This window comes from Elephas maximus, chromosome 19 (genome assembly GCF_024166365.1).
Source record: "Elephas maximus indicus isolate mEleMax1 chromosome 19, mEleMax1 primary haplotype, whole genome shotgun sequence".
In the NCBI taxonomy this organism is placed as follows: Eukaryota; Metazoa; Chordata; class Mammalia; order Proboscidea; family Elephantidae; genus Elephas; species Elephas maximus.
Genome location: NC_064837.1, coordinates 10,824,005 through 10,846,583, shown reverse-complemented (window position 1 = coordinate 10,846,583; position 22,579 = coordinate 10,824,005). Strand labels below are relative to the sequence as shown.

At 44.2% G+C, this 22,579-nt stretch overlaps 3 protein-coding genes across 18 annotated transcripts in view; 1 reads left to right on the top strand and 2 right to left on the bottom strand.

Moving 5' to 3' along the window:
* DHRS7C (dehydrogenase/reductase 7C) overlaps nucleotides 1-5,568 on the bottom strand; it is a 37,402-nt gene extending 31,834 nt beyond the window's left edge. The window contains exon 1 of the mRNA XM_049860294.1: nucleotides 5,415-5,568. Within this exon, the coding sequence (XP_049716251.1) occupies nucleotides 5,415-5,568 (154 nt within the window). The remainder of the gene's footprint in view (nucleotides 1-5,414) is intronic.
* Nucleotides 1-13,782, top strand: part of USP43 (ubiquitin specific peptidase 43) — a 191,584-nt gene extending 177,802 nt beyond the window's left edge. For 15 of the 16 annotated variants that reach the window (XR_007514248.1, XR_007514246.1, XR_007514250.1 and 12 more), the window contains one exon: nucleotides 11,513-13,782. The gene's annotated coding sequence lies outside the window, so the exon portion shown is untranslated. The remainder of the gene's footprint in view (nucleotides 1-11,512) is intronic. The other variant, XR_007514239.1, reaches the window with a different exon arrangement.
* Nucleotides 13,783-17,042: 3,260 nt separating this feature from the next.
* Nucleotides 17,043-22,579, bottom strand: GSG1L2 (GSG1 like 2). The gene is given in 5 exon segments (XM_049860293.1): nucleotides 17,043-17,301; nucleotides 19,622-19,688; nucleotides 19,691-19,741; nucleotides 20,221-20,364; nucleotides 22,558-22,579. Coding segments are annotated over 5 exon segments (543 nt in total).

The window sequence follows — 22,579 nt, the reverse complement described above, 5'->3', positions numbered from 1 at the left end:
AAGGCCGGGATCATGGCCCTAGGCTCTCTACAGGGCCTATCTCAGGCCCAGGGAAATGAACAGCTGCTGAAGCTGCCTTGGGAGTGTGCGGGGGGTGCAGTAAAATATAGGCAAGTATATGCTTTTGCCGAGAGCACATTCTTCTCTGGTTCTGGAGGTATGAGTAGGCTGTGTGGCTGGCTGCTTCTCCCTGAGGAAACTACTGGTGAACGCTAGTACCAGCCCACCGCCACGCTCCGGGAATGGTGCCTGAGGGCTCCCCGCGATTCAGGTCTGGTAACTCCTCTCCGCTTCTGAACAGTCTCTTTCTGCCCCTAACACTCAGTTTGTTTTCTAAGCTTGCCTTTGATGCTCAGGACTCCTAGCTTGTCATAAATATACTCATTTTACTTGTATTTTTCGGGTCTTTGTTGTAAAGAGGGCTCGCAGGAAGTGTCTGTCTATTCCGCCATCTTGTCTCCACCCCAACTTATTTTTGTATGTTTATCTTGTATCCTGATACTCTGCTAAACTGTCCTATTAGTTTCAGTAGTTTTCTTGAGGATTCTTTAGAGTTTTCTGTTTATAGCACTAATTTTAAGTGATCAAAAAATTAAAGGCAAAAATGGCAATAGTCTTGGTAAGGTTATGAGAAAAGGGGCTGGTTTTACACTCACTGTTGGTGGCAATGTAAATTGCTGGAGTTTCTTGGAAGAAGAATTTGACAGTGTCCTTAAAACTAAGTGAGGACTTTGACCCAGTGATTTCATCTATGGGCTTTTATTCTAAGCAGATAATTAAGAATGTCTTCATGGACATAGTTATAATATTGTTTATCTTGGCTGCATTTGTAGCAGTAAAAAATTTGGAGATCACTGTAAATGTCCCCTACAACAGGAGATTGGTTAAGTAAGTTATCTTTATGGGGAATATCTCTAAGCCCTTAAAAAACAATGTTGCAGAAGTGGATCTTCTGACGAGGAAGAAGTTCATGATATAGTAAGATTCAAAAAAGATTCAGAACAGTGTGTCTAATACAGTGCTGTAATACTTGACTTTGCAAGTTTGTGTAATAAGAAGTTCTTAGCACAAATGGTTAAATACTTGGCTACTAACCAAGAGGCCTGCTCCTTGGCAACCTCCCCACTGCTGAGAAAGGAGCATGTTGGGGTCTATCACTGTCTACCCACATGCTCCCTCCATCTTATGATAAGGACACTGGGTAGCTGAGGGGGCCTGTGGCCAGGAACCAGACCAAACCTCTGACCTCAGTCTCCGTAGGAGAGACAGCCAGGAGTGCTCCCACCATGCTATTTCCATCTTCTATGCTGCTGACACTTTTTCCGAGTGGGACAGGGAGGCTGGAGCTCAGGGGTACGCTCATTTCCTGGGAACAGTAAGCCCAGAGTCAGCGCTCCCAAATGGGTCATTTCTGCTGAAGCCAGGACTTGGGTATGCCCAGGTGTTCTTATTTTTATTTCTTTATCAGCTCATTATGAAGAATGGGAATTCGAGAACGCTTAATTGTGCTCACGTGGAATCTGTACATAGAGCAAGAGGAAGCTGTTTGAACAGAATGAGGGGATACTATGTGGGTTAAAATCAGGAAAGATGTGTGTCAGGGTTGTATCCTTTCACTATACTTATTCAATCTATATCCCGAGCAAACAATCCAAGAAGCTGGACTATTTGAAGAAAAATGGGGCATCAGGATTGGAGGAAGACTCATTAACAACCTGCATTATGCAGATGACACAGCCTTGCTTGCTGAAAGCGCAGAGGACTTAAAGCACTTATTGATAAAGATCTAAGACTACAGCCTTCAGTATGGACTGCACCTCAACATAAAAAACAAAATACAAAACGCAAAACCAAACCAAACGCGTTGCCATTTAGTTCTGACTCATAGCAACCCAATAGGACAGAGCAGAACTGCCCCATAGGGTTTCCAAGAAGCGGCTGGTGGATTCAAACAGCTGACCTTTTGGTTAGTAGCTGAGCTCTTAACCACTGTGCCATCGAGGCTCCCCTCAAGATAAAGAAAAGAAAAATTCTCACAGCTGGACCAATAAGCATCATCATGATAAACCGAGAAAATACTGAAGTTGTCAAGGATTTCATTTTACTTGGATCCACAATCAACCAGAAACAGCAATTGAGAAATCCAGTGATCCACTGCATTGGGCAAAATTGCTGCAAAAGGCCTCTTTAAGGTGTTAAAAAGCAAAGATGTCACTTTAAGAACTAAGGTGCTCCTGACTCAAGCCATGGTGTTTTTAATCGCCTCATATGCCTGCAAAAGCTGGACAATGAATAGGGAAGACTGAAGAAGAATTGATGCCTTTGAACTATGGTGTTGGTGAAGAATATTGACTATACCATGGACTGCCAGAAAAACGTACAAATCTGTCTCAGAAGAAGTACAACCAGAATGTTCCTTAGAAGAAAAGGTGGCGAGACTTTATCTCGCGTACTTTGGACATGTTATCAGGAAGGACCAGTCCCTGGAGAAGTCCATCATGCTTGGTAGAGTGTCAGTGAAAAAGAGGAAGACCCTCGATGGGATGGATTGACATTGTGGCTACAACGATGGGCTCAAGTTTGACAATTGTGAGAATAGTGCAGGACCGGGCAGTGTTTTGTTCTGTTGTACATAAGATCCGATACAATGCCACCTAACATCAGCTCAGCATTTATCTTGTGTCAAGCAAGTTGGCACCAGGCCTTTTCTTTTTCACTTAACAAACATCAATTGAGCCTTACTTCCATATTTCACCAAGGTAAAGATGCTTCCTGATTTCAGAGATATTAAAATGAAAAAGAATAGCCTGTGAGGATTGTAATACCATTGACTGTAAGACAATCACCCCAATTCCAGAAATGTGTAAAAGTGAGAAGCTTCCTCCTGGAAGCGATGAAACACAGGCAGGGCTGAAACTCAGCTGGTACTCTTACTGTAGACACAATAGGGACAAGAAGAACAATTCCCAAACTTGGCTGCGTTGTGTGGGTTTGAGGGGAGCATTAAATATCCCTGTCTTTGTCTGCTTGGTTTCCTTAGTAAGCAACTGAGCTCTGGGCTCCTTGCCACTATTCAGTGATATTCACTGGGCTCCTTCGGGTTCCAGGGGACCAGGCCATGCTGTGGGCTGTGGCTGCGCTTTTTTTTTTTTACTTGCCTTGGACCTGAGAAATGGAGCAGCTAGGTCCTTCAGTCACTGTGGTCAGTAGCCGATTCAGGCTGGACATTTATTTAAGGTCACACACACCCAGCTTCTCAAGTTACTTCTAAATACTTGGACTTTCTTTTTTCTGCTTTGCATTTATTTCCAGAGTGGGTCAATCAGATACAGTTTGAAAAACAAAAACTGCAAAACCACTGATATTGGTCATGACAGGAACAAGGCCCTGTTTCTCTGAAAATGCCATTTTGCTCCTAAATGTATTTCTTGGTACCTCATTTGTATAATGTGTGACTATTACCTAATATGATTTAAAAAAAATAGACGAAACTATTAAATATGTATCTCTCAGCGAGGGCAGAGGTAGTTCCGTGGCAGAATTCTCGCCTTCCATATGGGAAACCTGGGTGCGATTCCCAGACAGTGTACCTCATGTGTCGCTATGACGCTGAACAGGTTTCAGTGACGCTTCCGGACTAAGAAGGAAAGACCTGGTGATCTACTTTGGAAAATCAGCTAACGAGAACCTATTAATCACAGTAATCCAATCAGCCACGAATGGTGGGGCTGGCGCAGCACCAGGCAGCCGTTGTGTTGTGCGTGGGGTCGCCATGTGTCAGGGGCTGACTTGATGGCAGCTAACAACGACATCTCTCGGCAATAGATAGAACTTCTGGACAGAAAATCAGCAAGGATACAGAACCGAATGACACCATCAACCCACAGGCTGTATTAGACATTTCTAGGACACTCCCCTCAAAAATAGCAGAACACATATTGTTTTCAAGCATCTATAGAACATTCACCAAGGTAGACCATATCCTTGGTCATAAAACAAACCTCAACAAATTTAAAATAATTGAACTCATGCAGCCTATGTTCTCTGTCCATATTAGAATCCAATAGAAATCCATAAAGCAAATGTACAAGAACATACTTATCCAAATGAGGGTCTTTTCTCATCAAAAGGCTATTCATTAAATAAACATTTTCTTTTAAGTGCCTACTACAGGGGTACTATAGGCCCAACATTTAGTTAGGTGCTGGGGGTACCGGGGTGAGCAAAGCACGGGCTCCATCATCAGGGATCTTGTGTCTAGTGGACCAACTGAGAAACACACCAAATGCAGATGGTGTAAGAAGTGTGCTGACGGCAGTGTGTTTATACAGGAGCCACGGGGCCAAGAGGCCCATCATTCAAGGACTATCCAAGGGGAAAGAGCAATTAAGGTGGCAGGGAAGGCTTCATGGTGACGATCTTATCCAAACCTAAAAACCAAACCCACTGCTCTTGAGTTAATTCTGACTCATGAGGACCCCATGTATTACAGAGTAGAACTCTTCCGTAGGGGTTTCTTGGCTATAATCTTTATGGAAGAAGATCACCAGGCCTTTCTTCTGCTGGGAGGGCTTGAACCGTGAACCTTTAGGTTAGTAGATGAGTGCAAACTGTACTACCCAGGGATCCATTGAAGACCATAGCAAGGGTCACGTGGTAAGATCTTCTAGCTAACTAACAACAGCATCTCACAGATGCCACCAATGGAAGGGCCCTTTGAGGACATCCAATTCAGGGGTTGCAAACACAAATGCCTCCAAGGCCAGGAGGTTATATGGTGAGTATGTAATATGGTAGTATGAAATCAGTGCTTGAGACACAATTTAGACTAGTAGGGTATGTGGCACTTTGGAGTGTTCTGCCTAAAATTATTCATCATCATCATACTTGGTGTCCCTTACAACACCAGGTACCAAGTGGTTTTAATTCATTTGTTCTTCGAAACAACATTCTGAGTTAGAGACTACTATTATCACTATTACAGATGACAAAACCAAGGTAGGGAAGTTAAGTACCATGCCCAAATGTCCCAGCCAGTAAGTACTGGATCCAGGAATTAAACCCAGCTCCCAAATCTAAGCTTGTAGCAATTATATTGCCCCCCCCCCAAAAAAAAACCCAGTGCCAGCTAAGGATTATACACTTCAAAATTTCTGCAAACCCCATGAAAGCAAAACAAATCACACCTGCAGACCAATTTTGGCCCTCAGGCAGTGCATTTGCAACCCGTTAGCCTGTCCTTTCCCGTATCAGGCTAGGAAGCTGCCAGCTCCAAAAGAAAAGGAACTTGCTGGTTAATGACAGACACTAGAAGAGGATTGACCCCCTGTCCAACAGGCTCGCCCACACACCACCCTACCACTGCTGGTCCCTCAGGACAGAGGTGGGCACACGTGGAAGAGAAGCCAGCTTACCCTTGCCCAGCCCTGAGATGGCATCGGTGATGACGACCACTTTGTTCTGCACGGCCGACGTGGACCAGAGCCGGGACACCTCTTGATAAATGAAGAGGAGGCCGCTGATTGCCAGGAGCAGCAGGGGCAGCATCAGCACTGCCATGACTCCCATCTTGCTCTGCGGAAACACGGCAAAGAGAACTGGCTTTTCAAGGAGACCCAGTGGTGACACCTGGGGCGGGGAGGACCAGGGCTGCAAGGCCACACGCATTGGTGCACCCAGCCTGAGGACCTGTTTCCCGGGAGCTCAGCTCTGTGCAAGCTTGTAGACGGCGGCTGAGCCCAGCACCCAGCCAGCCTGCTAATCCCCAAAGGCCCCACGAATAGGAAGTTACTCACGGTGTCTCCGAAGGCAAAACCGAATCCAGGGGGCCTGCCCTCCCCCAAGGCTTATTATAATTTAATTAAAATGGGCCTGCATTGTCGGAAGGGAATCCATGTGTTAAGGCCACTTGCTTGGGCCCTAATGGCTATTTATAACCCTCTGTTGCTCTAAAGGACTTTTCAGGGTAAATATAGTCTCTTCTGATACTTGGAAACACATGCTGGCCGGCTCTGGTTTCACAGTTCTTGTCAGGACTTTGAAAGCCCTCCTGGCTTGCTGGCAATTAGAGGTTTCCTTCACAGTTAGGGGCTGAGAATTTGGGATCAGGACTTGGGATTTTCAGCACAAACATCTTTGCTCTCGCTTCCTGTAACACGCAGATCAGGTAGCTTCCAGGTAGCTCTGTCAGGTCGCCCAAACTTTCCCTCCTGGTGGGGGAGGAAAGCATAGAAAAGCTGTTAAATGGAAGAGAGCCTGTTGAAGGATGAACAACTTGGAGGTGTGGCGTGAAATATTCGAAAGGGCCCTGTCTAAGGAATGTTTTTTCATCAGCCAAGTTATTGCACCTCTCCGAGCCTTAGCTGGAGTCCTTGGGTGCCATACTTGGTTAAGTGCTTGACTATTACTCAAAAGATTGGTGGTTCAAACCTACCCAGAGATGCCTCAGAAGAAAAGTCCAGCAATATGCTTGTGAAAGGTCACAGCCAGGAAACCTCTGTAGAGTGCAGTTCTACTTTGCAACACATGGGGTCACCACGAGTCAGAATCCACTCAATGGCAATTGGTTTGTTTTTGGTTTGATCCTTATCTTTCTCAACTATAAAATGGGCTTAACAGTCTTATCCTGGAGGCTTGCTGGGACAAAATAAGATACTGCATATTATCAACCTAGCATAGACTAGAAGAAAACTGTCGCTGTTGTTAGGTGCCATTGAGTCGGTTCCAACTCATAGCAACCCCATAGGGTTTCCAGGGAGTGGCTGGTGGATTCAAACTGCCAACCTTTTGGTAAGCAGCCAAGCTCTTAACCACTGTACCACCAACCCAAACCCCAAGTCTCCTTTAATCTTTAATGATTAAAAATACAAAGCAGCAGTTAATCTGCATTCTCCCCTCCCCCCAGTCCCTGGTAACCACTAGTCTACTTTCTGTCTGAATGGATTTGCCTATTCTGGGTAATTAATATAAATAAAGTCACACAGTATGTGGCCTGTTGTGGCTGGCAGATACTGTTATAAACAGTAAATTGTGGGGGCCCCCACGAATGTTCAATAGGCTGAAATGCAGTTCCTGCTATCTTGGTCCTTCTTTCCAGCCAGGTCCAGCTCTTTTTCTGCTGTGTGAACCCTTGCCCACTCTTGATCTGCCTTTGGAAGGGTAGGCGCTCCCCGCTGGCGGAGCTATTCATGCATAGGTGTCAGGGCTGTGGTGGAGGGGGAAGCGAAGATGAAGACAAGAGCTTGGGTGTTGGAAGTCCTGTCAGGCGCCAAGATTTGTTCAATATTCATGTTAGTATTCGTTCTTGCTGAGGTTTCTGCTTTAGGACAGGAATTCAGAGAAGCTATACCATGCCTGGAAACCCTGGTGGTGTCGTGATTAAGGGCTACGACTGCTAACCAAAGGCAGTCCAAATCTGCCAGGCACTCCTTGGAAACTCTATGGGTCGCTATGAGTCATAATTTACTCAGTGGTCGTAGGTTTGGTTTTTTGGTTTACATCATACTTGGATCCATAATCAACAGCCATGGAAGCAGCAGTCAAGAAATCAAAAGACGCATTGCATTGGGTAAATCTGCTGCAAAGGACCTCTTTAAAGTGTTGAAGAGCAAAGATGTCACCTTGAAGACTAACGTGTGCCTGACCCAAGCCATGGTATTTTGAATTGCATCCCATGCATGTGAAAGCTGGGCAACGAATCCGAAGTCCGAAGTCCGAAGAAGAATTGACGCCTTTGAATTGTGGTGCTGGCGAAGAATGTTGAATATACCACGGACTGCCAAAAGGACGAACAAAACTGTCTTGGAAGAAGTACACCCAGAATGCTCCTTAGAGGCAAGGATGGCGAGACTGCGTCTTACATACTTTGGACGTGTTGTCAGGAGAGATCAGTCCCTGGAGAAGGACATCATGCAGAGTACAGGGTCAGCGGAAAAGAGGGAGACCCTTAACGAGGCGGACTGACACAGTGGCTGCAACAATGAGCTCAAGTGTAACAACGATTGTAAGGATGGCGCAGGACCGGGCAGTGTTTCGTTCTGTTGTGCATGGGGTCGCTATGAGTCGGAACTGACTCGACGGCACCTAACAACAACAGTCATGCCTGGAAGACGTCTGTTCTAGAGTTTAACATTTGCTGCTACCACAACTCATCTGCTAGTTTGTGATGACTTGTGTCAGGAGGCTGGAAGCTATGCCACTGGTATTCCAAATACCAGCAGGGTCACCCATGGTGGACAGGTTCCAGTGGAGCTTTCCATAGCTTCCAGCATCATGGCAACATGCAAGACACCACAGTACAACGAACTGAAAGATGGGTGGTGGATAGTCTTTATTACATTGTATTAATTTCTTGTCCATTTCCTTACTCATTTGTGGGTTCCTTGAGGACGGGAACTCTGTCTAATTCCCGTTTTTATTTCCCGTGCCTGGCACAGTGTGACACAGGACAAGTTTCAATAACTGCAGGTTGAGTGAATGAATGCCCCTTCTGCTAGTTTGGCTCAGGACATGTCATTAGGCTTCTGTTTCCATTTCTGCCTTAGTCCTTCGATGTCTGCTAAGACTGAATGCAAACCCTTACCTACTTGGTGGAGGCTCAAATACTCTCCTTAACTCTATTCAGCTTCCCCTCTAGAACTCTAAACTTGGCTTCTTTCCAAACTCCAGCCAGGATTCTGTAGGCTGGTTGATTGTGTGTTGTCTTTTCCTGGATCCCCTCCTTCTAAGAAGGAGTTCTGGTGGGGACCTGGGGACCATGGTTTCAGGGGACATCTAGGTCAATTGGCATAACAAAGTGTATTAAGAAAACATTCTGCGTCCCACTTTGGTAAGTGGCATCTGGGGTCTTAAAAGCTAACAATCAGCCATTTAAGATGTGTCAATCGGCCTCAACCCACCTGGAGCAAAGGAGAATGAAGAACACCAAAGACACAAGGAAAACTATGAGCCCAAGAGAAAGAAAGGGCTATATAAACCAGAGACTCCATCAGCCTGAGACTAGAAGAACTAGACGGTGCCCGGCCTCCACCAGTGACTGCCCTGACAGGGAGCACAACAGAGAATCCCTGATGGAGCAGGAGAAAAGTGGGATGCAGACCTCAAATACCCACAAAAAGACCATACTTAATGGTCTGACTGAGACTGGAGGCACCCCAGAGGTCATGGCCCCCAGAATCGCTGTTAGCTCCAAACAAACCATTCTGGAAGCCAACTCTTCAAAGAGTAGACTGGACTATAAGACATAAAACGTTACTGGTGAGGAGTGTGCTTCTTAGCTCAAGTAGACACAGGAGACTGTGGGCAGCTTCTGTCTGGAGGCAAGATGAGAAGACAGAGGGGGATAGGAGCTGGCTGAATAGACACGGGGAATGCAGGGTGGAGAGAAGAAGTGTGCTGCCACATTGTAGGGAGAGCAACTAGGGTCACATAGCAATGTGTGTATAAGTTTTTGTATGAGAAACTGACTTGAATTGTAAAATTTCACTTAAAGCACAAAAAAGGAAAAAAATCTTAAAAAAAAAAAAAGGAGGAGCCCTGGTGACATAGTGGTTAAGCGCTCGGCTGCTAACTAAAAGGTTGATGGTTCAAACCTACACTCTATGGAAGAAAGATGTGGCAATTTGCTTCTGTAAAGATTACAGCCTTGGAAACCGGATATGGCAGTTCTACTCTGGTCTATAGGGTCTCCTTATGAGTCGGAATTGACTTAACGGCAGTGAGTTTGGTACGGTTTTTTGGTTTGCTTCTAAGACTCGCCCACCAACAGAGAGTCCATCGTGCACCTGTAGCCATCTGTGCCAGAGCCCAGCTCCCTGTTCCTTACCAGGCTCCACAATTTGCTGTCTGCCTTGGGGAGGAAGGCCTTCAGCTAGACCAGTGCCTTACTCTTTCTAAAAGCCCAAGCTTCCTCCCTTGTCCTCGGATGACTGCCGTCGTGGTCTATCAAGGTCTTTGACCTGGATCTAGGTGACTGAGAGCTAATCACCCAGGCATACCTGGGAGTCTCTGATGCTAATGGACGAGATGTTCCCCTTGCTGGTCACACCTGCCCTGTTCACTCCAGTCAACCCTCCTCCCATAGGCCTGCCTCAGTTAATGATATGTCCATCTACCATGGTTCAGAAGCTGGAAACCTGGAAGCCAGGCTTCATCCCGCCTTCCTCCCACCTCCTCATCAGTGTCACTAAATCCTGATAATTTATCTCTGATGTATTTTCCCGTTATCTTCTCTCCTCTCCATCTCTGCTGTGGTGGCTATAGTTCAGCCTTTTTCATTTGTTTTAACAGAAAATTAAATGAGATTGTATTTGAGTTTTTCAGTCTCTCTCTCTTTTTTAATATCAGCTTTATTGAGATATAATTCCTGTACCATCCGATTCACCTGTTTAAAGTGTACAATTCAATGGGTTTTAGTATATTCACAGAGTTACGGAAATATCCTCATAATTTTAGAATATTCTAATTACCCCAGAAGAAACCCTGTACCCATCATCAGTTCCACTTCCCCTGACCTACCCGCTAATCTGCATTCTGTCTCTCTGGATTTGTCTGTTCTGGGCATTTCATATGAATGGATTCATACAATATATGGTCCTCTGAGACTAGATTCCTTAACTTAGCATACTGTTTTCAAGGTTCCTCTATGTTGTAGTAGGTATCATTTCTTTTACGGCTGGATAATATTCCATTGTATGGACTTACCACTTTTTATTTATCCATTTACCATTTGATGGACACTTAGGTTGTTTCCACTTTTTGGCTATTGTGAATAATGCTGTTACAAACATTTGTCTGGACATGTTTTCATTTTCCCTTACACCTGGAAGTAGAATTGCTGGGTCATATGGTAACTTCATGTTTAACATTTTGAGGAACCGCCAGGCTGCTTTCCACAGGGGCTGCACCATTTTACATTTCCGTCAGCAGCGTATGAGGTTCCAGTTTCTCCACACCCTTACCAACGCTTGCGGTTGTCTGTCTTTTGTATTATAGCCATCCTAGTGGGAGTGAAGTGCTACCTCATTGCAGCTTTGACTTGCATTCCCTGGTGGCAAATGATATTGAGCATCTTTCCATTTGCTTATTGGCTATTTGTGTACCTCCTTTGGAGAAATGTCTATTCATATCCTTTGAGCATTTTAAAATTGGGTAGCCCTCTTCATTTTTGGAAAACCGTGGTGGCATAGTGGCTAAGAGCTATGGCTGCTAACCAAAAGGTCGGCAGTTCAAATCCACCAGCCCCTCCTTGGAAACCCCATGGGGCAGTTCTACTCTGTCCTATAAGGTCGCTATGAGTTGGAATTGACTCGATGGCAACGGGTTTGGTTGCCCCTTCGCCTCCAGTGTTGTCCCTCTCTGATTGGTTAAAATCCAAATCTGGCATGTTGCTCTCCAGCCTACAGACTTTTAGGTGTTTGCCATTACCCCCTTTTGGTCTGGGTAAGTCTCATGTATTTAGCCATGTTGTTGGTTATTTATTTAGTATATGCTATGCTACTTCTTTGACTTTCAGACTTGTTATCTCTAAATGGCGGTAAGAAGACACACCCTATAAGGTTATAGACATCCCAGGAGAGATGCAGACTTCCCAGACTTCAGTCCTTTGAGGAACCCATCATGGTATTCTACATTTCTGCTCACTACCTCAACTGTAAGCTAATGTGTTTTTTAATCAGCTCCTTTAAAAAAAAACTTAAATTTCTTTAAAAAGTAATTTGAGGTATATTCTGGTTACATTATTTCTATTGTACATATAATAACTAATTAAAATTAAACATGCTTCCTGAGAAGCACCCAGAGTCACCTCTGGGGTGGCAGTGGGATTGAATACGACACTGGGAAATGGCGAGATGACGGGTGTGGTGGTTGTGCTTTGTGAGCCATGAACTGCCCTAGAAGACTTGGGGATGGTCGCAATTTCATTAGGAGCTTGACCATGTCAAATAAAAACAAACCCAGACTTAGTAAGGAGAAAGTTTATTCAACGAGAGTGAATAACCTTGTTGGTCAGCCATCTAAGTGACTGAAGTGTCCTTTAACCTTCAGATCATGGGGCTGTTTTCCAATCTTCCCCCAAACTCCAGACATATGTGTGGGCACACATGCACGCACCCTCCTTGCACACAGAGATACACACAGACACACAGACAGGCCGATACACATATGCACACACAAAGACACACACAGACACACACACACACACACACAGATGCACACACAGATACACATGGACACACACACAATTGTTTCTCGGGGCAGATTCTCAGTTGCCCTTGTATCCACCCACATAGTACTTGTACACACACACCTCATAGGTGTTTTATGACTAGAAAATGTTTACAGGAGCAAACCTAATTCTTGTCTTGTTAAGTAGGCCTAGTAACCTAATTTCAGTCTTCAGTAACGTCCCTCTCAGTCTCAGACTACCCAGCTGTGCTTCCCAGGGGTGTTCACCTTATGACAGAAACGCAGCTAAGTTGTCAATTGCATCAAAAGGATCGTTTACTGATTCTGAGTCAACTGAGTGATTTAGGGCTGAATCGATCGATTTTGGAAAAATAGTTGGATTGCTGGGTTCGGACTGTAGCTTTCTCACTGCTTCATCTCTGAACGCATCGCTCACTCCTGTCCAGCCACCTGAGTCAGCTGCTGCCTCTTCCTTGCCACCCCTCTGACCCATCTTTTTGGAGGAAACATGGACCCTTTGCCTCTGGAGTCCCCTGCACTCGGTTGTGGATGATCCAGGAGGGCCAGAGTCTGTTCCACGTGATGGCGTATTTGTTGTTCAGAACCGGGGACACCCTGGAAACTGCCCTGCCTGGTGATGTAATTAATAGACATGGATCAGTATTTGAAAGACTGGCCCCAAACAGACATTTTGCTAATACTATAAAAGGAAGAAAGCCTGACCCCTTACTTCCAGGAGAAAGGGTGTGATGCCTAGAACATTGCAGACACCTGATAAAATTCAGTGAGTGGTCACCTAAGGATGATGGTGTCCAGGCTAAAAATGGCTGGTGGATTTTCACACCTTTGAGCCCAGCTTTCTGCCATTCACGGTCACCAAGATTTTCACCAATGTTTCCCCAACTTGCTGGCAAAGGCTCGGACTCTATCTGGTCTCCTTGTACTCCCACAGGGCCTAGCTTAGTGCTCACACGTGGTGGATACAGGAGTTGTATTCACCATTGTGCTTATTAAGTCCCAGGCATTGTTGAAAGATCTTCACATACGTTAACTCATTTAATCCTCGTAACCCTTAAGATAGATGTGATTATTATCTCATTTTGTTGTTGTCCTTAGCTGCCACGGATTTGGCCCCAACTCATGGGGACCCCATGCTCAATGAAACCAAAGGCGGCCCGTTCCTGCTCCATCTCCAGGATCGGTTGTGAATTGGACCACTCTGATCCACAGGGTTTTTGTTGACTGATTTTTGGAAGTAGATTGCCAGGCCTTTCTTCCTAGTCTGTCTTAATCTTGAAGTTCTACTGAAACCTGCTCAGAATCAGAGTCAAAAAAGCCTCCACTGAAGGATGGGCGGTGCCTATGCTTGAGGTGGATTGGCCAGGAATTGAACCTGGGTCTCCCATATGAAACTTGAGAATTCTACCGCTGAACCTCCACTGCCCCCAATTCTCTCTCTCTCTCTCTTTTTTTTTAACACATGAGAAAATTGAGGCATAGAGAGATTATATGACTTGCCCAAAACCAAGGTGAGGGGCCAGGATTTAAATCCAGGCAGTCTGGCTCCAGAGTCCATGGTCTTAATAAAGAGCTATATTACTTCCCACAAAATGCTTAAAAAAAAAAAAAAAGTCTATTTGATAAAAAAAATATAAATAGCCATAAAGAAATACATATATGTCTATCAAGTAGACATATATATTGAATATATATTTATTTATATATAAAAATATATTTCAACATATAAGTTTAATATATACATATATTTGTAAAATATATATTTGAGCATTTTCTAATTACCAATCATTGTTATAGATGATGGGAGTACAGAAAACAGTTTTTGCCACAGAGAAGTCTGCAATCTATAATGGAGGAATAGATACATAAAAAAAAAAATTATTTTAGTACTGAGGTATTAAAATCCACCTGGGTCCACCTTACAGCAAAAAAAAAAAAAAAAAAAAACAGCAAAGGTAGATAAAAATGGGGTGGTTCTGTTTCTTGACCTGGGGGATGGTTATGGGGGTGTGTTCACTTTTGGAGAAGTCATTAAGCTGTACCCCATGATGTGTGTACTTCTCTGTATGTATGTTAAACTTCAACAAAGGAGCATCTAAAAAGTCTAAAACGAAACAAAATGACTTGGGGGTCCAGAGGCCGTAGCAAAGAGTTCATTTTTTAAAATCGTGGTAAATATATCTATAACGAAACATTTACCATTTCAGCATCCTTCCCAAGTACGGTTCAGTGACGTTGTGTTCATCACGTCGTGCAGCCATCACTATTAACCGGGTTCTGGAGTTTCCATCACACTCGACAGCATCCCCTAAACAATGACTCCCTTTTACCTACATTCCCGACCGCCCCTGGGAACCACCAATAAACTTAGTTCTCTATACACTTGCCTATTCTAGATATTTGACGTAAGTGGGATCATACAATATTTGTCCTTTTGTGACTGACTTAGTTCACTCAGCATGTTTTCAAGGTTCGTCCATGTTGTAGCATGCATCAGGACTTCATTTCTCTTTATGCAGAGCAATATTCCATTGCACGTGTGTTCCAAGGAGGCTTGCCTGGTGGGCGCAGTGGTTAGGCGCTCAGCTGCTAACCAAAAAGTCGGCTGTTTGAACTCACCAGCCGCTCTGTGGGAGAAAGATGTGTCAGTTGGCTTCTGTAAAGATTACAGCCTTGGAAACCCTAGGAGGCAGTTGTATTCTGTCCTGTAGGGTTGCTGTCAGTCAGAATCAACTTGACGGCAATGGGTTTTTTTAATGTATGGTCCACATTTTGCTTGTTTGTTGATGGCCAGTTGGGTTGTTTCCACCCTTTGGCATTGTGAACAAAGAACGGATTTTGACTTGAGCTGCAGTGACCGATGGCTTTCTGTTCTGCCTGGTGTCTAACTGATTACTGGCTCCTTTCCCCAAATGCCATTCGTGCCATCCTATGATGCAAGCCTCAATCATGTGGCTCCAAGTCATTTGTTTCTTCCTTGGCACCTTCCACTACAATCTCCACAGATTTTTTTTTTTTTTTTTCCCCAAGAGCAAACTAAGAGAGTGTCTTTTTGGGAACGGTTCGGGCTAATTTCCACCTCTCTAGAATCAGACCTTGGCTTGATAGCCTGTTCGTCACACGGGACCTACCCATGGAGATAAACCACGTCTAAGCACACGCACACACTGTGGAAACCCGAAGTCCTTGGTTTACATCCTGCTCTACGTGAGGAAACCGTCCAGAGGGTGCCAGCACGCCTTCTCTGGGTTGGCTTATTCTGGCAAAACTCCATTTTATATTTCTTCAGATATGCTTGGGGCAAGGAAACACAAAATGCCATGAAACCAGTCTTTGTTAGGTAGGTACTTGACTCGAACCCCAAACATGAAGTTAACAGATTTTTTCCTCTTTATTCTATGATAGTGTTTCTTTTTACAGTTTAGGACAAGCAAATTGACATGTTTACTAATGACATAAATACAATTTTTTTTTTTAACAATTCTAAACTAAGACATATTAGAGTTTTTAGACTTTGGCAGTCCACTCTTTCCCTGCAAAACACAAGCTATGTGTCTATTATAGACTGAATAGTGTCCCTTAAAAATATATGTTGAAGCTGTAAGCTCTAGTGCCTGTGAACTTGATCTTGTTCGAAGACATTAAGATCAGTTAAGTTCACATAAGGTCATACTGGAGTAGGGTGAATCCTAATCCCATGTGAGTGGTGTCCTTGTAAAAGAGGAGAAAAGACACAGAAAGAAAGGTACAGAAGGAAGACGGCTCTGTGACCACAACGAAGCTGCAAGCCAAGGAATGCCAATGATTGCCGGCCATCACCAAAGCTAGGAGAGAGGCATGGAATGGATCCTTACCAAAAACCTCAGAAGGAATTGATATAGCTGACACGCTGAATTTGGACTTCAGCCTCCAGAACTGTGGGACGATAAATTTCTGTATGTTAAACCACCCAGTTTGTGATATTTCGTTATGGCAGCCCCTAGGAAGCTAATACTGTGCAGTGTCTACCAACCTGTGGCCTCAGTAACATCCTAGCTTAAAATAGAGGATCAAATGTATACAGGGATTGTAACTGAACACATTAGGGAACACTCAGGAGGCCACAGCTTCAAACAAGACTTTCAAGGTTGGCAGTATTTATTTTTAGAAACAAAAGTGGCTGGCAAGTTAATTTAAGCAGGACAATTCAAACATTTGTTCCACTTAACTGTGATAAGATGCTATTCCATTTGATTGTGTTTTCATCTTTGTTCTATTATTTGGCTATCCTTCCAAAGTGATTTTACTATAAGCTAGAAGTTAGGAGATTTCAAATAAAATGTGTTTTCAAAAGTAACACAAAACTTATTTGTAAGTTTCTGTCTTCTTGATTAAAATAAAGTAAGCCTGGGGATAGCCATACATACTTCATTGTGTGTGCCAAGTAGGAAAAAAAAGAAAAAATTCTGAGGTCTTCTATCAACGAACTTATGTGGGCAATACCTTTTGCATGCTTCGTAGTTAAAACCTTGCTCTTTCCTTTTTTCAGCTTCTCTTCCCCTTAGTGCTCACATGCACCCTCTTTCTTTGTTACCCTTATTAAACTCACTGTCAGGAAAGCTTGGTAAGCTGATTTACACTACAGTGTAAATGGTCGAGACCAGTAATAACCATTATCTCACTTAAACACACTGGTATTTTAACAAGAATCAGATGCTGAAGCCAGAGGTCTTTAGTATGGGGTGAGATGGGGAGTGTATGTGGACTGCAGCCTTTGAAAGCCTACCCACGAGATGCTCATTGTGAGTACATGTGCCTGGCTTGCCTGCCTGTGCAGAGCTGACACTAACAGGCATTGGCTAGCACACAGACACTCGGCCTGGGGCACCTGGTGGCAGGTGCCCAGATCCATTCACAAGGGCATGTTGAGCGGGGCTGGAAGCAGCTCCTATTTCCTGAATACTCTTCGGAGCCTCAGGTTCTGGGAAGTTGTGTTGAGGGTACAGACTGCACTTCTGTACCCTCTGCTCCTCTGTGGATTCCAGATGGGGTGATGTGTATTTCCTCGTGTCAGTGACCGATACAGCCATGCAGAGGGCATAAGAACCCCAGGTGAGGCTGCCAGCGAAGGGCACAGTTAGGGAAGGGCTTGAGGCTATGATTCCCAGATCCTGAATGTACCCAACTGGGACAGTCCCAGAGACCATCCAACCTATTGTTGTGCAATGGTTGAGAGAACAGGCTTTGGAGTCATCCTCCTGGGCTGGCACCATGCCCTACCTCCTATTAGCTGTGCCACCTTGAACTGATGACTTCACCTCTCGGTATCAGTTTCCTTATCCACAAAACTGAAGTAATGTTCATTTTTCCACACAGGGTTGTTGTCAGGTTTCACGTGGGAAGTGCTTAGTTAGCATAGTGTCTGCTACATAATAATAGCTTGTTGTTGTCATCTCTAACTCACAAATATTTGTAAAAAATAACTTTTTCAGATTGGGAAGGTTAAAAGTAAGAAGAGTTCAAAATCTAATAAATCATGAAGCATAAAGCTAACAGCAAACAGACGAGTTCACCAAATCCTAGAATAATAAGGTGAAGGAGTGAGTCCTGAAAGGGTTATTTATTTTACAAAGAGGAGAGTAACATAAGAGCTTGCTATTTAAGATAAAAATGTAAGTATACATATACATATTTTTTTCTTTATTGTGCCTTAAGTGAAAATTTACAAACCAAGTCAGTCTCTCATACAAAAACTTGTATACATCTTGCTATATACTCCTAGTTGCTCTCCCTCTAATGAGACAGCACACTCCTTCCCCTCACTCTCTGTTTTCGTGTCCATTTGGTCAGCTTCTGTCCGCCTCTGCCCTCTCATCTCTTCTCCAGACAGGAGATGCCCGCATAGTCTCATGTGTCTACTTGATCCAAGGAGCTCATTCTTCACCAGTATTATTTTCTATCCCACAGTCCAGCCCAACCCCTGTCTGAAGAGTAAGCTTTGGGAATGGTTCCTGTCTTGGGCTAACAGAAGGCCTGGGGGCCAAGACCTCTGGGGTCCTTCTAGTCTCAGTTGGACCATTAAGTCTGGTCTTTTTACAAGAATTTGGGGGTCTGCACCCCACTGCTCTCCTGCTCCCTCAGGGATTCTCTGTTGTGTTCCCTGTCAGGGCAGTCATCGGTTGTAGCTGGGCACCATCTAGTTCTTCTGGTCTCAGGCTAATGTAGTCTCTGGTTTATGTGACCCTTTCTGTCTCTTGGGCTCATAATTACCTTGTGTCTTAGGTGTTCTTCATTCTCCTTTGCTCCTTGGTTGAGACCCATTGATGCAACTTAGATGGTTGCTTGCTAGTGTTTAAGACCCCAGACACCACTTTCCAAAGTGGGATGAAGAATCTTTTCTTAATAGATTTTATTATGCCAATTGACTTAGATGTCCCCTGACACCATGGTCCCCAAATCCCTGCCCCTGCTATGCTGGCCTTTGAAGAGTTCAGTTTATTCAGGAAACTTCTTTGCTTTTGGTTTAGTCCAGTTGTGCTGACCTCTCCTGTATCGTGTGTTGTCTTTCCCTTCACCTAAAATAGTTTTTATCTACTATCTAATTAGTGAATACCCGTCTTCCTCCCTCCCTCCTTGCTCTCGTAACCATCAAAGAATATTTTCTTCTCTGTTTAAACTATTTTTCAAGTTCTTATAATAGTGGTCTCATATAATATTTGTCCTATTACAACTGACTGATTTCACTCAGCATAATGCCTTCCAGATTCCTCCATGTTATGAAATGTTTCACGGATTCATCATTTTTCTTTATTGATGTGTAGTATTCCACTGTGTGAATATACCATAATTTATTTATCCATTCATCTGTTGATGGGCACCTTGGTTGCTTCCATCATTTTGCTATTGTAAACAGTGCTGCAGTGAACATGGGTGTGCATGTATCTGTTCACTTACACATATTTTTAAGAAGTAGATATGCTTCTGAGGTCCACATCAAAGAGAACTGCTGTGACCTTATATGACATGGCTGAGAGTTTCTATTAGAGACAGAACTTCTATATCATGTTCTTGTCTTTCTATTAGAAACGGGCTGGATCTCCCCTCATTGAAGCATTTTTTAGGAGTTACATCTCAGGACATTTTCCCCTCAGCTTTGTTTAAAAATGCAAAAACAAACTAACAAACAAAAAACAGTGTCGCAATTTCCTGAAGACTTACTATGCACCAAGAATTTTATAAACACCATCTCTTTAAATTCTATAAAAATATGCAAGGCAGGTATCATTCAAGGAAATTGAACTACAAAAAAGCTAAGAAACTAACCCAAATTCATAAGAGTAACAGGTGGCAGAGCTATGGCCGAGGTCCATTGCCCTACAAAACCTACATGCATCCCTCTTGGTCCACCAGGGCTTAAGCCCCATGATCAGCAACTTACTAGTATGATCACCCATAGTCCCATGTCTGCGGCCTCCAATCTTCTGGTCCAAGGTTCACTCTGATTTAAAAATGGTTGTGTACCTCACGTGGGCCACCATGCCTAGTAGCCCTGCGAGGAAAGCTTTGTGAGATACATTTTAAATGCAATAAAATGGAAGAGCTTCTCCACCTTGCATGAAGTTGATATAAGGCAGCCTTCCAGCATCCTCCTCCTTAACCCTTCCAAGTAGCCACCCATGTCTCAGATGTATACTTGCCCAGTGTCACACGACCATGAAGTAGCAGAGATCTGAACCTGGGCAGGATTTCTCCACAGACTCCTGCTTAACAACTATAACTAAACAACACAATTTCTCTTCACAGAGCTAGTGTACCCTCTCCCCAGAATAGTGCTAAAGACACATCTGTAAATCTTACTCAAAGCACTATTGCTTCTACCCAATGGGATTAATTCAGTCACTTATCCAGTAGATCAGCTTTCCTGCTGAACAGGCTATTGGCAGGAAAAAGTCAGCCTGTTCTTTGACAGTAGGTAAAACCAACCTGAAGTTTTGCCTTTCCCTCTGGGGCAGGCTGAGATAGATGTATCTGCAAGCACCATGAGGATGGCTACAGAGGCATCCACCTTGAGCCAGTTGAACCCAGAGTCATGATAAGTCACTCTGAAGCCCAGGAGGATGGCACTTGCCAATATCAGAAAGATATGCAGGATCTCAACCCCTATGGACAGTCACAAAACACCTGTAAAACAAGGAGATGGCAGAAGTGCTGGCATTTAGAATTCAGGAGTAGTGCAACGCTCAATCCTTTGATTTAGTTCACCTCTACATTCTGAAATAAGCACGATGGACTGAAAATCAGATGGCTCTGCTGAATCTTGGAACATTGGTACCGAACAGGGTCTCCTTGGGCCTGAAAGAGGAATTTGTAAGGAGTACACATAGCTGGAAGAAGGAAAACAAACAAACAAACAAAACAAAGCAAGAGCTAAGCAAAGCCCTTATTTAAGAACATGAGAAATACTGAGGACCTCTACTTCCCAGTCCAGAAAGTCAACATGTTTTTCCAAATCCACCAGAAGACATTATCTTTGCCTTTGTAAAGAAAAAGATACACAAACAGAGCAGGGGAGTCTGAGAGCTGAAGGGCTCTGCCTAGAGGTACCAAAACCCATTTATTTCTGTGGGAGCCACTTGTTTACCCTTTGGATGGGATCCAGTCTTTGGCTCCAAGGAACTTTATCAGGTGTGGAGGGGAGTGGAGAATCTAGGGGACAGAAAAGGAAACTAATATTTGTAAAAGGCCCACTACAAGCCAAGTTAGGTACTGGGGGTGTAGCAATGAATGAAACGGACATTATCCCTGCCTTCTCAAAGCCCATGTTCCAGCTGAGAAAACAGTAAGAAAGTAATTACAAACCTGAAGAGTGTTATAGAGAAGAAAGTGTGCTGTAGGCGGTGGTGTGTTGGAGCTCTTCTCTTCTCTACTGTGTTCAGCTCACATCGACAGCTTGAAAATGGCCACAGTAGGAGCACTGACACCATGGGAATCAGCAAATGCTACCAATCATAGCTTCCCCTAGAGCACGTGGGGGGAGCCTGTGGTTCTAGGTTTTGGACTTGACTTCATGGAACAACCGTAAATAACTCTCTCATCTTTTTTTTCTCCAGCCCCAACAAAAACAATAAAAACAGTCCAAGTTGTGAGGTATGATAATGGACAGAAGCGTGACATCTTAGTTATCTAGTGCTGCTATATGAGAAATACCACAAGCGAATGACTTTAACAAAGAGAAATTTATTCTCTCAGAGTCTAGTAGGCTAGAAGTTCAAATTCAGTGCACCAGCTCCAGGGGAAGGCTTTCTCTCTGTATTAGCTCAGGGGAAGGTCCTTGTCATCCGTCTTCCCCCAGTCTAGGAGCTTCTCAGCACAGGAACTCTGGGTCCAAAGAATGGGCTCTGCTCCCTGTGCTATTTTTTGGTGGTATGAGGTCCCCTGTCTCTCTGCTCGATTCTCTCTTTTATATCTCAAAAGAGAGTGATTCAAGACACAACAGAATCTAGTAGATTGAGTCCTGCTACGTTAACATGACTGCCTCTAATCCTACCTCATTAACATAGTAGAGGCAGGATTTATGACACGTAGGAAAATCATATCAGATCACAAAATGATGGGCAACCACACAATACTGGGAATCATGGCCTAGCCAAGTTGACACACATTTTTGGGGGACACAATTCAATCCATAACATTCCACCCTTTGGTCCCCCCAAATTCTTGTCCTTGCTACATGTAAAACACATTCACCTTGTCACATCACAGCAAAAGTCTTAAATCATCTCCAAGTTCGAAATCTCACCTTCTGCAAAATTCCTCTTCATCTGTGAAATCTAGAGTACGAGTTATCTGCTTCCAAAGAACGATGGCGGAACAGCCACAAGCTAGACGTTTCCATTACAAATGAGAGAAATTGGAGGGAAAGAAGGGATAACAGGCACCAAGCATTACACATTACACTACATCAGCCAAACACATTACATTAGCTCTCAAGGCTGGAAAATAATCCTCTGTTCTCTGAGACCATTTATAGAGTGGCCCTGCCCTCCAGACTCTGGATGTTAGCCACACTCTCTGGATTCTGGGTGGAGGCCCCACGGCCCTGGGCTTCAGCTTAGCCTTCCACGCCCCAGGAAACAGCAACTCTGTCCCCTCAGCTTTGGGCAGCCCCATTGTCCTAGTCCATCTGAGTGGTCACTGTACCCCCAGACCCAGCAGACCCCGTTCTTCTGCCCCTTGAGCATGGCAAGCCACCCCCACAGCTTTGGGCGGCAGATCAGGCCCCATCCTGCTGGCACTTGTGAACTGCAGCCCCACACTCTGGAACCGAGTTGGTGATGATCTGACTCTTTGAAACCTAGGAGGGTGTGGCCATACCCTTAGAAACTCCAGAGGTCAT